Genomic DNA, 17,154 nt, shown 5'->3' on the forward strand with positions numbered 1-17,154 from the left:
GGACTAAAAGTCGCTATATAATTACAAAGTATTATTATTTAAGATCCAAGGAGGTTTATAGTAAAGGAGACGTATTTAAATTATATTCTGAATGAGCCAGAGTGGCAGATGCAAAAAGGGGCTGGACTGTGGAGGCAAATGGCCAAGGAGAGCCTGCTATATCAAAATATGGTAAAAACACATACCATACTACTCGAAGCATGGGTTACCTCACTGACGACATAACCTGGAGTGGAACTGAAAACACCGGAATGGAATTGATCCGGTGAAAGATAGAGATGAAAGGCTACTTTTATATGAGTACACAGAATGAACTAAGTGATTAGCTGTGTATCGTTATCAGTGAGTCATAGACACAGAGGAGAACAAATGTATAACACCCTCTAGATGTTGTGTGATTGGCTGCTGGCATAAGGGAGAGTAGGTTCAGTCAGGACAAAGCAGGATATTCAAAAAGTTCCCAATCCATCACTTCTCTGTGTATATTGGTCCAAACATTGCAATCCTAAACAAGTAAGTCTATCAAATGGTCGGGCAGAAAACAGAAAGGTAATTAAAATAAGGATGAGGTAATAAGAAAGAAAGGACTGGTCCTTTTGAAAGAGAGAGAGAAATAAAACTCTCCAATCCAATGTCTTTCTGAATGCTTCACTGTCACCCTTTCTTATATATCACCTATGTTACTATTCTTTGGTTGGACAAAGGATGTTGGTTTTTAAATTGTTTGAAAACCCAAACTGGCATACTTATTGAGCACAAATGTTTTACTGCCCACAGATGTGTTTGCCACTACTTTCAGTGCTCATCAAATCCTCTTTGTGGTTTTAACCATATGATGTGTTCCTATTTTGAGAGCTTGATGAAAGTTCCAGTTAGCATGTTATTGAAGAAAGAAGTACTGATGTGAAAGAAAGACCAGCTGCAGTTTAATACCGAATGGAATATGCTCTCTAAGCTTTCAGAAACATTTCCTAATATTTTATCCATTCATGTTTTAAAGAAGAAAATCCTGCATTGAAAGGGAGGATTCACTGTACATCCAGAAATCTGTAAGAAACCATCTTCTTCTCACTTCTCATCATGCAGATGAATATATTACTATTCAAGAAATAGTAAAAGTAAAAATAAAAAACAATGACTGCATCATTTTTTAATCTCTTGTAGTCTATGTTCAGGTAGCAAGAAATTTAATTCCCCTTGGACCAGACTCTTGTGATCTTTTTTTCTTTCATCTAAGATTTATTTTAAATGCTAAGAGGTATTAAAATAGAAAAGCATGTATTTTTGCCCTGGTTTACACCCATCATCCTTACCATTACAACAAGACAAAAGCATTAAAGTAAAATTAATCATGTCAAAAGATTTTAGCAAAAACAAGTGAGACCATGCATAAAGCATCGCTTTGTCTAGTGTGAAGTCACGCTCTGATTAAAAACATATAATGAAAGTGAAAGTAATACATCATTGCCTTAGCAGTAGGGTTTTTTGGAAGTGCTATGCAAGTCTGAACACAAAAAAATCTTTATAGGTTATGGCTTTTGAAACTTACAATTATTACAGTTTAATTTTAACAAATGAAACATTGGGTATTTTAAAAAATTCAATCAATCTTAAATGTTACCGTTACAAGGAAAAAGTAAAGTGGTAGGCTAAAACAGGGGGATTCCTGGTAGGTTTTAGGATTGATAATTAAAATATAAGCAGCAGCACCAGCAGGCATGGGGATGTGATACTGAAAGAATCATCTTCAATGCCCCCTAAGTAGTTTACTCCATTTAAACGAGTATTGAGAGGGTATTAAGCGATGAAGCACCCAGCAGCAGGGCAATGCTTCTGCTGCTAATTGGGGCCACCGAACACCTGTCAGTTCAAGATGAACTAGTGCTACTGATAGCAGTAGTAGCCTGTTGCTGCTATAAGACACAGATAACACTTAATTACTTTAAAGTGTGTGTGTGCGTAAATCTGTAAAAAATCTAATGAGCCCATGAGCCATAACAGTCTTGCTTATAGAGGATGACATTAAAATCGGAAATGGGTGCATGTCTCCCCTCCTTCTCTGGTCCTATGAAAAAGGTGAGTTATTTTCCTGATACCTTCAGAATTACTCCCATTAGTCCTGATGCATTAGTTGCTTTGCGAAGCCAGGAACAGAGAAGAGGGCAGTATCCCTTGCCAACGGATCTAGTCATCTAGCGTGAACAAAGCAAAATTTTTATTTTGCAAAGCTCTCATACTGAACAGCTGTGATGCTCAACCTGCAACTCTTTTCATACCCCTGAGTATCATGGTTTTTGTGGAGTCTGTGGTTTCCAATGGATGATATTCTTGCTTTGCTTGTGTCTCACATAAGGCATCTCATGGAGCACTGAGCAAATGGACTGGTGCAAAAGCCACTCCGTCTCTGAGAGGTGAGGGTAACCACCACTCTCTAACAGGTTAACAGGCCCAGTTCAAGAATATCTGGGGCTCCTTCCTGAGTCATTTGATACAGTCTCCCAGTTGCAGGATTTCATTTCCTATCTTCTCTTCCCACCCTCACCTGCCCCATGCTCCGATGACACACCACTTGTAGGAGTGAAGGGAGAGATGGGGAGAATAGGTAATATGGACAAACCAGGATCCAAATTCCATGCTTATTTATACCAGTGTAAATCCAAAGTGACTCTAAGAAGTCAGTGGCATTTGTTAAGATTTACACTGGTGTAAATGAGCATGGAATTTGGCCTCTGGGGAGTGGATGAGGGATGTTAGGAAAACAGCTGATGGAGGTTTTCTGTTAAGGAAGAACATCCATTATATCTCAGCCATTGATGAGATAAAGCGGGAGAAATCCTGAATCTCCGTGGGGCTTATCATCACAGCACTCTGTCAGCATGATGCAGCTCATGCTCCACCCTATGGTTCACTGCAGAATGAGCAGTATATTTTTCACTTCAATTGATGGTGTCGTCATGACTTGGGGGTGCCCTGCGGCTCTGGGATGGGCAGCATTGTCTGAACTGGTCGTGCTGGTAAGACAGATACAAAAGAAGACGCTCTCCTCCCTCCCCAGCAGTCAGGAATTTAGGTAAAAATAGGAAAACTATTATTTTTTTCAGACACTATGCACTGAAAACCATACGGGAGAGAACCAGAGAAATATTCCATTTCTAAGAACCAAGATTGTGGGGTACGAATAAAAGAGATATTACAACAGAAAATAAAGATGGCACAGTGTACTGGAACTGCACTGCAATATTTGTCTCATGTTCTGCAACAAATATAGGTTGGCACTGTCTTGTGATAACTAAACACCACTACACATGCTGATGCAATGCCATGACTGCAATGCAATGTCAGGGTGTTGTGCTGTGATTACTTTCTGGTTCTCTCCAAATCCATTCATTTATGATATTCCTCTCCTGCTCTTCAAGTTTATGTACCACTGTTCTGTAGTGTTAGTTTATGTTTTATGGAGAGATTCAGAAGAAAATTCTACTCACCTTTCCTTGTTTCCCTTGCTTCCTGTGTTGCTTCGTGATGAACTAGGTAATGGTGATGGTGATGGGGGGGCGGGGTTATAGAATTGTAAACAGCTTAATGGCTATTTCAATCTTTCATAAAGGTTTTAAATTGTTACCTTTCATTATTTAGGGAGTATCTGTAATATGTTCTAAGAAGATGTCCCTGTTACATTTACATTTTCCACTGTGCAAATATTGATATTTTTTGTGTTCCCAATACGACATAAAGTGTGTCTTCATAGCACAGTTAGCTTGAGTTATAACTTGAGTGTTACCCCTAACTTGACACCTGTCCACACACACAAATCTCTACCTCAAGTTAAGTGGTGCTTTAAAGCTCAAGGTAGATCACTTGCTGAGGGTTTTGGGGGGCTGATGCTTGAGCTAGCAATGGAGTGGGGATGCAACAGCTGAGTTACAACTCATCAGTAGTAATCCAATCACTCTGTTAATCTGATCACTCTGTGCTGCTAACCAAATCACTCTGTGTAACTCCAGTTTTGTTTTACAGTCTGGTCGCTCTCACTCAAGCTAGGTTTCAAAAAGTACTATGCTAGTGTGCACTAGGGAACTTTGAATTCACACCAGCAGGGTCTACACAGACCAGTTATTGTGCATCACATTAGTGCGCACTGCTGCCCCATGTAGACAAGCCCTCAGATAACTGCTTGCTAGAGGGCAACAGAAAGAATATGCCCTCTAGCAAGCAGTTATCTGAGGGCTTTTATTTTGGTAAGCTGCACAAAAATATTCTTTAAAAACTTCTTGAAGTTCAGAATGATACTTTTAAAAAAAATGGGCACTAGTCAAAATTCATCCATTGCGTAACTCAAATTCAGTCATTTCAATTACATTGTGTGTGAACTGGGGCCAATTAATTTAGAATCTGAACAATGTTCTTTACCGGAATATACATATAATATTAGCATGGTTCAATTTTTCCCCAAACTAATGGATAGTATCCATTTAAATAATCAGCTGTCAAATTTCATTCCTATAAAAGTATATTTGCAAATATAAATAGATTCAGGACACTGACCAGGTCCTAGACCAGGGGTGGGCAAACTTTTTGACCCAAGGGCCACATTGGGGTTGCAAAAATGCATGGAGGGCCGGGTAGGGAAGGCTGTGCCTCCCCAAACAGCCTGGCCCCTGCCCCCTATCGCCCCCTCCCACTTCCCGCCCCCTGACTGCCCCCCTCAGAGCCTCCGACCCATCCAACCCCCCCTGCTCCCTGTCCCCTGACTGCCCCCGGGGCCCCTTATACAACCCCCGGCCCTGGCCCCGGCCCACTTGTCTGGTCACCACGCCGGCTGGAGCCAGACACACTGCTCGGCAGGAGCATGCAGCTCCACCGCCCAGAGCGCTGCCCATGCGGCGGCGTGGCTCTGCGGGGGTGGGGACAGTGGGGGAGGGGCCAGGGGCTAGCCTCCCCGGCTGGGAGCTCAGGGGCCGGGCAGGACGGTCCCGTGGGCCGGATGTGGCCCACAGGCTGTAGTTTGCCCACCTCTGTCCTAGACAGTGAGTATGGAATGAAATAGTATCAGTCATTCAGTTGTAGGCCAAGAACGTGAGTCTCCTACTCTACAGAGAGCTCTAGTTCACTTGTGCCTCACTGTGAGGTACTGTATTTTACAAAACAACATCAGAAAAATAGATTACTTCTGTCTTACAAAACACATTGTTTGTACTGACTATTATTATCCTACAGATTTTTCTTAAAAGTAAACTGTCATGATAAAAGGCAATATCATCATAGTTTTGATGGTTGACATGTCATTACTGACATGTCTACCAGAACAGAGTGATAAATGCAGACTTTTCTAGACTATAGTTCATATCTTCTCTTTAATATTGCTTTTCTTACACAACATCATCTACTACTAATTCAGAGTATTGGTACCTAGGGAGTCTTCTTGATGTAGTTCGTAGATTATGCCAGTTTAGTTTCACTGTGTAAACCAGCTTGAAGAAGCATTATTTCAAGCACTATATCTCATCTATCTTTACTTTTGCTTTGTCTTATGAACAAATACTATTTTGGCTTCATCCTATTAAAAGATTTTGTATAAAAGTATAGAATTTTGTAAAAGATGTTTCACTGTGAAAACTGGAAATCCATTAGGAAATCCAAGCTTTACTAGCTTTCCAGTTTAAGAAGTATGGCTTTGATTTATGGCTCAAAGTTGTTCATTTATTATTTTATCTATACTGCCTTGGTTAAAATTTAGTTTTATTGACCACTGCAGCCAGTCTAACCACAAGGGGGCAAATACACACACAGCCTGCTGCTTTCAAGAAACTGATTTGATTCCATGACCAAGTTAGATTGGGAATTGTAACCAATATAACAATAAGTTCCAAATCTCAATGTTTGAGGCAAAACACTTGCTGTAAAACACAATCACCCTTTAAGAAAAGAATGGGGTGAAAAATTCTATACATAAAGCCTCTAAGCACTATTTACTGTAGCTGATACATACCACTAATATGCTGTGAGCAACGGATGTAGAGGACAATGGGGAAAACTACCTTTAATGACTATGGACAAGACATAAATGCTGAAGAGGGAAACAAAAGTGCAAAACACAACAGAAAGTGTGTTCTAAAAGGCATGGTTAGCCAGAGAGCTGAATCTGAGAAATTGCCTCCAACTTCACATTATTTTTGAAAAATACTAGTTTATATGTGTTGCGGTATGAAAGCTTTGCAAGTTTACTTTTAAAACTTACTGGAATGATTTTAAGCCAGTTTAAATTAGGCTTATTCCATTACAAAATTAGCATCTTCTGCAATCTCAATTTATTGCTCCATTGTGAAACTGCTTGTGATACATAAACAAATCTCTGAAGGGAAACAAATCAATAAAATGTCTAATTTAATTAACCATGGTTTTAGATTCATCAAGACAACTCTACAAAAAATAAACCACTTACTTGTCAGTATTTTCCATGTCTTCTTTTCATCATCATAATACTGAACCAAATTGCTGGGTAGCCGGTCAGGTCCGGGAGGCAATCCTCCGACCAGTAACAGCATTTTCTTATTGGAGCGAATTCTTCACCCAAAACAAGAGAAAAGATGAATAATTACATTATTGTAGAGTATTTTTAGTGGCTACAAAATCATAACCATCAAAAGAATGTTCACTGCTTGCAGTTTTCTATTTCATTTTTTGTGTTTCTTTCCCCAATCATGTCTCAACAATTTTTTGAACCAAGCAGAAAAATGATCAGAAAAGCTGCATATCCCTCTACTCATGGAATAATAAGCTTCCTTTATGCAATTTGTTAGAGGTTCATTCTAGAACGACCTTTTTCTTATATTATCCCTTTAAATCATCACTCTTTACAGCTGAATACACATGAAATGCTCTGGAGTTGTACTAAGGTTAAGCATTAAAGTTGCATGTCAAAAATCGTATTAGTCAAAATCGTTATTATAAGCCATTCTACACTCAAAGAACCTTGAAAAAATTAAGGTTATGCAGAGAGTTTGTGAGCCAACTCTTTAATCACACACTGAACTTCCAGTACTATAGTTTAGTACAATTAGTAGCACCAGGCAAGCAGTTATGGGTTAAACGCTAACTTACAAGTACTTTTTTGTTTGTTTAATTTAGCCCAGACTCCTGCTTTCCCATTCCCCCGCACCCCTCCCATTTTCTTTGCTCTCCCCCTGTGCACCACTGGCTATAGCAACACCAATTGGTAAAAATGAGACTGTGATGTTGTTGTGAGCCTCCCCAGAGTGGAGCCCTGCCAATGCTTGCTACTGATCCAGCGGCATGAACCTGCTCGACTGTGCAAAGTCACTCTAATTCCCTCTCTCTGTTTTTCTACCTTCTCCCCCAGGGGGCAACCACTGAAAGGAGTGACTACCCACCCATCAAGAGCTGGCAATTCGCTGCTATTAAGCGTGACCGTGATTCCCAATCTGCTTGGCAGTTCTTAAGAATAGGACTGCAATGTCTCATATGCAGTAAACGCGGTTATCTGCACCCTGGCCTCCACCACTATACCTGATGAACATACATTTCTTTGCAACATTAATGGATTTAGCACAATTGTATGAGAAGAGAGGAAGGAAGTCCTAGACCCCCAGATGAGTCCTGATGCTTTAATAGTCACTTAACATATAATTGAATTTCTATCAGTCACCCTAAGCCTGAAAATGATAAATAAAGAACCCTGATAAAATAATTCATTATATATATGATGGTGATAAAGCATTTAAAAACACACCCATACGATTTATTGTCCATAAGGGACAGCATGTTTGCCATAATACACCCTTGCTATACACCACTGCTTTGTTGAGCAGAATAGTGTTATTGGCACTAATTTAGGTATTTTTAATGAACATTTCTTGCAAGGAAAGCCAGAGAACTCCATTAATCAAGCTCCATTATCACTAAATTGTGTACTCACATCAATAGGGGGAACTCTCTGCATAGAAACTTCATTATTAGTAATACACTCCAGTAGAGGGAGCCTTATCACTGATGTCCATAGACTGTTTTTTTAAAATACAGTTTATATTATTATTTGGCAAGACTGTGACGTCTGACAGATTAATTTACATGTATGTTCATACTATATCCCATTAAAAAATAGTGCAAAATAAACTCTAGCAAGTTTTGATTTTCTTTCAATATTGGTTGCCTTTAGATATGTGCTATCCCACCTGATTTTAATCAGAGGGAGAATGTACAATGGGAGATTCCATCCACATTAAGCTTAGGAATCAAACCTTTTGGATGACACTGTGAGATGTTGCTACACAGAGTACAATTATAGTTCTAGATATTTGGGAAATATGACAACATATCAGAAAGACAGACAGGGGATGCTATAACAGATAGCTTTATTTACTCTGAAATTAATTTAAGGCTTTTGTAAGTCATCAAATTGACAGCACAGGAAATGGAAACCCACAGAATTTATACAGCCTGGGCAGTGACAGAGCAAGGTTCTCCACTGTCGTACCAATGTGCTTGAACCCTGATTTGGAGGGAGTCATGCAGTGTTCCTGACAATTCAGTCTTTGGCCTAGGCACCAAAACTTCTATTTATTGTCAAATGATGGTTGTTACCAGTCTACTAGACTCCACATGTAAGTGAGATCAGAAATTGACTCACAGTCATTGCCAGAAGGGACCAGATTCAAACTATGACTTAGCTGTCAAATAAATGTTACCAATTCCCTGAGATGTTCAGTTCTTCCAAATAAAGACTTTTAATGAAACTATGGTAGATAGAAAATGTGCAACATAAGTGAATGCTAAACTCTTTTTTGTGACTGTACATGTAACTAGTGGCACAGCAAACTAGAGACATGTTAGTTATGCCTGATCATCCCTAATGATAGAGAATAAATAGTTTATTCTACCCTCTTGTGTTATATGTTATAGTTATATCACAATCAATTCTACTTGTATTATAAAAATTGGAATGCTCTTGTAAGATCTAGTTGATAAAGGAGCATATTTCAGTTTTCAACTTTCATCTAATAAACCCCTTTCTCCTCACAGCATCGTGAAAAACCGATGAACAAATAAGGCTTAATGGCTAAGGTGCAAAATGAAATGTCAGACTTAACTTTGAATTTCAAGACTTTGGCAGCATGCAATCCACCCTCAATTTTATTTAAACAAAATCCAATTTGTATATTTACAGTATCCTGAAGAGGGAGCGACACATCTATAAAAGAAATATTTATTTTTTAAATGTTTTAGTCAATGAGGTAAATAGGAATAGTTTTATAAAAGTTCATATGAATTCAATAGCCAGGATCTTTTTGAGGAAAAGCATCTGGATCTTCCAGATAATTACTATATTTTTTTTATCAAAAATATGCACTATTTAATTGATTTATGTTCAGAAACATTCCAATGTATTGGGTAAATACAAGTGACTATATTTCTTTATAAAGCATGTTTTATTGGGTTGGTAGACTAGATTCAAAGGTGCTTTTCTGATCTTTGGAGTAAATGCATCTATTCTAGGTTTTGAAATATGTATTTTTATTTACTAGCTCATACTATATACATGTTTGATATTATATCCAGTAATAGTATTACAGCAGAATGTTAACCTATACACACATATTAAAACATGATACATGTGAAAAATCTCACGGTTCATAGGTAGTAACCTATTTTCAAACATGAATGTAATTAAATAAAAACAGTATGATAAAAGCATAGTCTAAAGCTCATGTGATTTGCTAGCAGAACCCTAAGAGAGATATTTTCCCTATTACATTGCTACTTAGTTATTTTGGTAATGTGCAATTATCATCTGAAACACTTCAGATTACAACTGAAACACTTTCTTTTTATATTCTATATTTCATAGCATTGTATGTCACATGACATATTAATAGGATCATGATTCACATTCACACTAATATGGCTATTTATATTCCCTGATACTCAGTTAATACTAGTAGATCCCAACCTGGGGAGGTTGAAATGTTGTTGACTGTAGCAGGCATACTTGTGTGGTATTAAAAGCTGATATATGCGACTCTAAGTATCCTTTCCTGTAAACGTTTTTTTGATACCCAAGCTCCAAGGGGACTATTCTCCCCGATGCAGACACATACTCCTGTTAATTATTATTATTTTCCATGATAGCTGCTGCAATATGAAAATCTCAAAACACTTAATAAACCATAATTAAGCCTCAGAGAACCCCAAGCCATGTGGAATTTATTTTACCCATTTCAGGGTGTGTAAAGTGAAGCAAAGGTATTTTAAGGCCAACATTTTAAAACTTGGATGTCTCAAGTCAGGCACAAAAACCAATATATTTAAACACCTATATGAGTGGCCTGATTTTCAAAGATGCTGAATTCCCACAACTCCTACTGACTTCAAAGGAAGCTGCAAGTGCTCAGCATCTCTGAAAACCTGGCCACTTATTTAGAAGTCTAAGCTAACTTTACGTTCACAGGTTGAAAATTTTAGCCTAAAGGCATGCCTACACGGCATTCTTCTTTTGGCGGCGTGTTCAGTACACAAGTATAGCCATCCTAGCACAGGTATAACTGCAGTGGAGCCGGTGACACACAGCTTAGGTGAGTACAATGAAGACACCCCTGATGGGTGTGGATATAAGCCATACTTCCCAATCTACACTGCTAAAAATAGCAGTGTAGTGTCCTCCTGCCTCCTTGCTGCTGGAACCTTTCCGCTGTGCAGGAACAGACTTCACCAATAGGGAAAGGCTGTGGCAGGAGGAAGACAGGGAGAAAGACTCAGGCAGCTCCCTGCTACTGAGCCTTTCCCTGATGCAGGTAAAGACTCTGGCAGCAGTGAAATGCTTTGGCAGGGGGGGTTTCCCCAGTGCCTCCCCGCTGCCAGACCCTTTCCTTGCTGCAGTGAAAGATTTTGGCAGCAGAGAGCTACTGAAGCCTTTCCCTGATGCCTGGGTATTTCACTGACAAGTGTAGCTATCCACCGCACTGTGGACACTTCTTGCTTTTCACAACAGCATGAAGTTACACCTCTCCTACATGTTGCCCTGCCAGTCATGTGTAAAATAAATGTAGTCTAAGTGACTTGCTCATGGTTATGCAGTGAATCAGTGGTAGAGACAGGCACAGAATTCAGAAGTCCTGACACCCAGTCCCCATCCAAAGCAATTATTCAGTCCTGCCATCTCCATGTTAAAGTAAAACAATACCAGGGAAAATATCTTCCTTGCTGATTTATTTGTTCTGATTAACCACCCCCTGTTGGGCTTTCCTCATCTCTGTAGCTACTGATGGCAGTTCAGAATTCTCTCTGTTGGGGAAGGAAGGAAAACCCCACCTATTCCAGGTCTGAAAGATTTCAAACTGAATAAGAAAACATCATATTAATTAATGTTTAAAGAATAGATTGGAATAAAATACAGAAATATCAATCTATTAACTTTTTACACATACTGTGTATGCTATTAAAAGTAATGAAGAAAACTGCATTTTTAGGGGGGATCCAGATTGGTGGTTATGTTAATCAAAGAACAGAAATTAGTAGATAAAAATGTGACCCCAGTTCAGTAAGCCATGATCAACTTTATGAACATGTTTAAATCCCACTGAAGTAAATTAAGTACTTTGCTGAATGGAGCCTATATAGGCCAACCTAGCACTGTTCAAAATAATAAGTAGTAAGAGTCCTAAGAAAATGATACTGGCAGAATGAGCTGGGTTAGTTACCAGTATAAACAAATAATTATTTTAAGGCTTGGATTTGACCTAAAAGTTAAAAATACATTTAAATATACAGCCTCATTCAGCCCTGGTGTTAGACCATTAGTTTAAATGAAATCACACCAGGGATTAGTTTGGCTCACAGTGCCCATGACAGTTCTTGGAAAACGTTTTTTCCCAAAAGATGCATCTGAATGGAACAGTGGCCAGTTCATAATGCCTAACAAAGGTCCGAACAGAGAATCAGATTGCTGCACTGCAAATCTCTTCTGCTGCTGTGGCCATCCTCTTGGCCCAAGTTGAGGGTATTGGTCTTGCAGAATTTGCAATAAATCCCTAAAGAACCACCTTGCCAAGTTCTATACAGCCTCTTTTAATGCAAGATGTGAGCCATCTGAAGATTGTTTACTTTGATGCTTTTTGTCTTCTGCAGTTTAGCTGGAAAGACAAAATAAGTTCTGAGGCTTCATCAATCTTTTTTTACTCTTTATGGGCACTTGGAGAACTCTTTTCACAGCACGTTTACATCACAGCTTTCCTTTTTCATGCTCTGGTTTAGGGCTGAAATTTGGGAAGATAGTCTCTTGTGGCTGGTAAATTGACATTGGACATAAGTGGCAGGGATGTTTTAAGAACTATCTTAATGCTGTGGGAGTGCAATATAAGGTCTTCTAAGGCTAATGTATCCAGTGCTGACCCTCTCATTTCACAGGTAACCATGAGCAGAAACATTCATTTAACAGACAGAAGATACCAGGATATAGAGGTTCAAATGTGGGCTTACGGACAGCTTGGAACACCAAATTTAAGTTTCGGTTTGGACACAAATTTTTGGATAGGTTTTATTAGATTCAGACACCAGTTGGGGATGTATACGTATCTGGGATCGTTTATCTGACCCTAATATAACTGAGAGACAAGGTGGGCGAGGTAATATCTTTTATTCAACCAACTTCTGTTGGTACGATAGACAAGCTTTGGAGCTACACAGAGCTCTTCTTCACCTGGCAGAACAAGGGTCTAAACTTTTAGAGTACTCAAAGTGTGCCCCAAGGACATGCCCTTCTGTAGAAAGTCTGGGATGTGGGGAATATTTTTTTCTTAGGGTCACAGTTCTTGTCTCAATGCCAATATATGAATTTTAGCCAAATCCTGGAGTGTGCTCTATAGGTTCCCTACATAACAATATCCTAGAAATGATTTGGTTAGAACAACTTTTTTCCCCAACATATTCCTTTCCTTAGGAGGAGGCACCTGTGAGGAACTGAATGAGAGTTTTCTCATTCAGTTTGATGCCATGAAGATGGTATATACTCTTTCTGTTTTTATTATCTGTATAGGCCTGCTTAGCAGAGTACCCAGAGACAATGTGTATATTGTAGTAGAATTAATAGCTACATCTGTCTAAGCCTTCATTTGGTGACTCCAGGAAATAACTTTTTTCCCCATTCATTTTCTAGGGAGAGGAAGGGATGATTGGGGATTGACCTGCAGACTATTTGAGGGGTTGGGGATCTGGGACAGGAAATGGTGTATGATGTTGGGTAGAGGTTGGGGGAAGTTAACAAGTTGGGGGAGTGACCTGTTGTGGGGATTGATGTCTGTTTGTGATCTTCTTGATCTATTGAAATGTTTTAATTTTTGTCCAGCACACAGATCACTGGATAAGTACTTCATAAATAAATAAGAAATAAGATACTCATTCCTAGAACATTTTTTTTAATCTCTGTCTTGTGATTGACCTTGGAAGCAGAAGTCTAACTTGAGGCTGACTGTATCAATGAGAAATATGATTGAAGATTTCATGATTAAAGCACTACTGTGACGGTTGATGAGGTTGCCTGCTAACCACTATACTTTTTTTATGTTTGTTTCCTTTTATGTACATTTCCTATATGATTGTCAAGGGAATTTCCACCCACGCTATTAAGACTAATGATTCCTGAGGTGACCCAGAGTTCTGAGTACCTTTCAGACTTTTTTACTTGGTTTCATGTTGTTACTAACATGTGATGGTTTCTGAGTTTATTCTGAAAAGTTAAGATAGCAGGCTTCTCTGTTCTTAGTTCCAGGACACTCAGATTGAATATCTTCTTATTTGGTGGTTAGATCCCTGTGTTGTTATATGGATTAAGTATGGGCTGCTATCCTTGAAGGTTGTCCTCCATTATTACTGTTTCTCTCAGAGGAACACCTAATAATGTCCTTTTCATCACTGTCTCCTTACATTACTAGCTTATTTATTCATACTGACTAGAGATTGGTACCAGTTCTTCATAAAGAATCTCTGCAGCTATCGCATATGGAATCCTGCCATGGTTGTTATATCAATACATGAAACCACTGTTCCTTGTAGCTTGAGTGAGACGCTAATATGTGCTTTCTTTGCCCATGTTCCATTGTGATTAGTCAGCCAAACTTATCTTCTTCAATCTTTCCTCTGTCAAAGGTATTTCTCATCTTGTGTCACTGACTATGTTGAAACCAGTTTTTTTGTGTGGAAATTTATGAATCCATGTTTCTGTATTTCTGTTGCTGCAGAGTTAGTTGCTTCCTATACTTGCTCCTATACTCCTATGATTATATCGACACTGGAAAGTCATCCAAGCACAGGTATTTGTAAATTCACTGAGACCTGAGCTTTGCAAACATGTCTACTAACAACTCAATGAATCCCTGAGGCATTCAATGTGATCTCAATGGAATGAACTTATACTCACAATGTTTAGCTTCCTAAGTGAGTAATAGAAACCTTCCATGCCAGTTTTATTGGCATGTAGACCTTTGAAAGATCTATGAATGTTATTAAGTTTCCTGATGATATGGGCCTTTGCTTGATTACAATGTTGGAAGTCTGTGTCAGGGTCTCCACAGCTGAACCCAGACCCAGCGCATTACCTTCAGACACATCCTTAAACCCTGTAGCAGGGGAGGGTCCCTGGCTGCTTAATAGTGTTCCATGCCTGCAGCTATGTTTCCGGTCCTGCTCCCTACTCTCAGCTCCTTCCCTGCTCCTGCCTCTTGTGCTGTATTCCTAGATTCACCCCTGGTTTTCTCCCTATAGCTCAGAGTTCCAGATTTCTGCTCCTGCCCCTGCTAATAATCTGGTTCTGACGCTTGACTTCTGATTCCTGGCTCTTGACAATGCTTCACTACCTGGACTTGGTATCTCGGCTCCTGATTTGGGCTCTTGCCACTAGGCCTGGTCACTCCACTAGGCCACCCTCCTGCCCTGACCAGTAGGTAAGATTGACTACAGCCTGGTCCATAACAGTATGTGGCTGTATGGCGTACTCTACCTCAATTTATTCTTTCCTGCTATCTGTGGTTCCTTTTCATTAGGAAGCTGGGCTTAGGAAATGAGAATTGCTGCTGTTATCTGAGTAGAAGTGATCTTGGCTTGATTTGTCTCCTCCATTGCCTCTGTTCCTAAACATGTTTCTTTTGTATCCTGAGTTCTTTCTAAAATTTCTCCCTGAGTCCCACAGGAGCTCTAAAAGGGCTGTCTGTTCCTTTAAGGTTGGTTATCTTCTTTTCCTCTTGGGTTTCTGAAGGAAAGACATTTTATTTATTTATTTATTTATTTTTGTCTGCTGCATCAGCTTCTACTTTTTCCAGCTTCTCCCTGAACAGTCTGCTTCTTTCAAACTTGGCAGGTGATAATAGTTCTTCAAAGTTGGCTGTCTGCCTTCGAAGGACACAGCAAGAGATATCTACTAGCAACAATACTGGGTGCCATGGTCCTTAAGGGAAGTTTCAGGAGCCAGTGATTATCTCAGCTATGAAAAATGATGCCAAGAAGTATTTTGGGTGATAGATTTTAACTTCCAGTCCTTTGAAACTTCTATATATTTTATTTTGTTACACTAAGCAGGAGCTGGATTGCAAAGCCAGTGGTGAATAGAGCTAGATGGGAAATGGTTTATCAGATAGATTTCAAAATTGTTCCCACCCTGAATATGGACAAAAAGTCAAACTCAAAATTTTTTAGTGAACCATAAATAATAATACAAAAAATCAGTTCAGGACAATTGAAACATTTCATTTTGATCATTTTGAAATCTTTGTTTAGAGACTATCAAAACATTTTATTTTGATTTTAAGTGGAGTGGAGTGGATTTCTGAGTAGAGAAATTAATTGAAACTAACCCATTCCTGCAAAAAGTTTTGGTTTCAACAAATTAGCATTTTCCAGAGAAAAAAATATTTTGCTGAAAAATTCCCAATCACCTCTACAGTGGACTCCAGCCCAAAATTTCTCCTAAGGGGCCCCACTAACTTCAAATATGTTTCTTCTTTTGAGAAGACATCTTGTTGTGCAATAATAATCATGGCCTTTGTCAGGGATGAAGCTGCATTCACTTTTTGGGATAGAGAGAGACTTTGCTGCATTTTCTAAGACTTACCTGAACTATCAAATAGTGATATTATTTTTACTGGGATTTTCTCTCAATGTGTGTTTAACAGAACTCAGATCCCTTTCTTGGGAAAAAACATTAGCTGTTGATTTTATTTTCTGTCTTCAGCTTTTCCTCACAAATATCCAGGTTGGTTATCACTCTTTTGAATACAGAGTTGAATGATTCTACTGAGGCAGACCTTTCATTTACAATAGCCAGCAATTTCAGATTCAGAATTTCAGAGTTCTCCTTCCTCCACTGAGGAACTTTTCTGCCTTCAAGATCCATGTGCAGAAGGAAACATGTGCATGAGGCTATCCTCCTTCAGCCATCCTTACCTCTGCCCTCCAGGGGATCGGGATGCATGCTGGGGAAAGGGCACCAGAAGAATGGATTGGGGGCTGGGAGGGGAAAATCCCACTCAGAACACTAGTATGGCTGGGGAACATGCACATCCTCCTCCCTCTGGCTCCATAGTACTAACATGTAAAAGATAATACAGCCCGCCTCTGCTTGTTCCATGAAGCCTCTCACTGATGGGTCACCTCCTTTAGATGAATTTCTGGGGCAACTGCAATTAGAGCAGTGTTCTCAAGGAGTGGGCCACTGTGGGGAGAAGGCCTCATTGAATGACTCAGGTTGAGCTCCTAAGAATCCTCAAAGTTTGTGACTGGGCCCCACAGCAGGTTTCATGTGGTAGAGGGTGAAGGCACATCCAGCCCCTTCCAAACTGAATGACTGAGGAGTAACCCTGTGAAGAGATTTCCACCCTCATTAGCTCCCTCCCAGGGAGATATCTTATTTTTCTGCTAAAATAATGGGATCAGAGGATCTGGTTAAAAACTCTCTTTAGCAGAGGACTTGATCGGAGATTCAGAAAAGTGCTTTTTTAAAATAAATAGCCTATACTTCGTTGATGGTCCCCACACTAGAGACCATCAAAACAGTCCTTGGGATGCTGTAGGAGATGATGTGTTTCTCCTTGCTCACACTACAGTTGGGCCTAGAAACTGGATAGCACTTAACCCCTCTGTAGTTGTGAAGCA

At 39.4% G+C, this 17,154-nt stretch overlaps 1 protein-coding gene across 1 annotated transcript in view; it reads right to left on the reverse strand.

The window, feature by feature from the left end:
• KLHL14 (kelch like family member 14) overlaps positions 1-17,154 on the reverse strand; it is a 79,259-nt gene that overhangs the window by 56,326 nt on the left and 5,779 nt on the right. Inside the window, exon 2 of the mRNA XM_034762843.1 lies at positions 6,443-6,564. Coding sequence (XP_034618734.1) covers positions 6,443-6,564 — 122 coding nt within the window. The remainder of the gene's footprint in view (positions 1-6,442; positions 6,565-17,154) is intronic.

This window comes from Trachemys scripta, chromosome 2 (assembly GCF_013100865.1).
Source record: "Trachemys scripta elegans isolate TJP31775 chromosome 2, CAS_Tse_1.0, whole genome shotgun sequence".
Taxonomy (NCBI): domain Eukaryota; kingdom Metazoa; phylum Chordata; order Testudines; family Emydidae; genus Trachemys; species Trachemys scripta.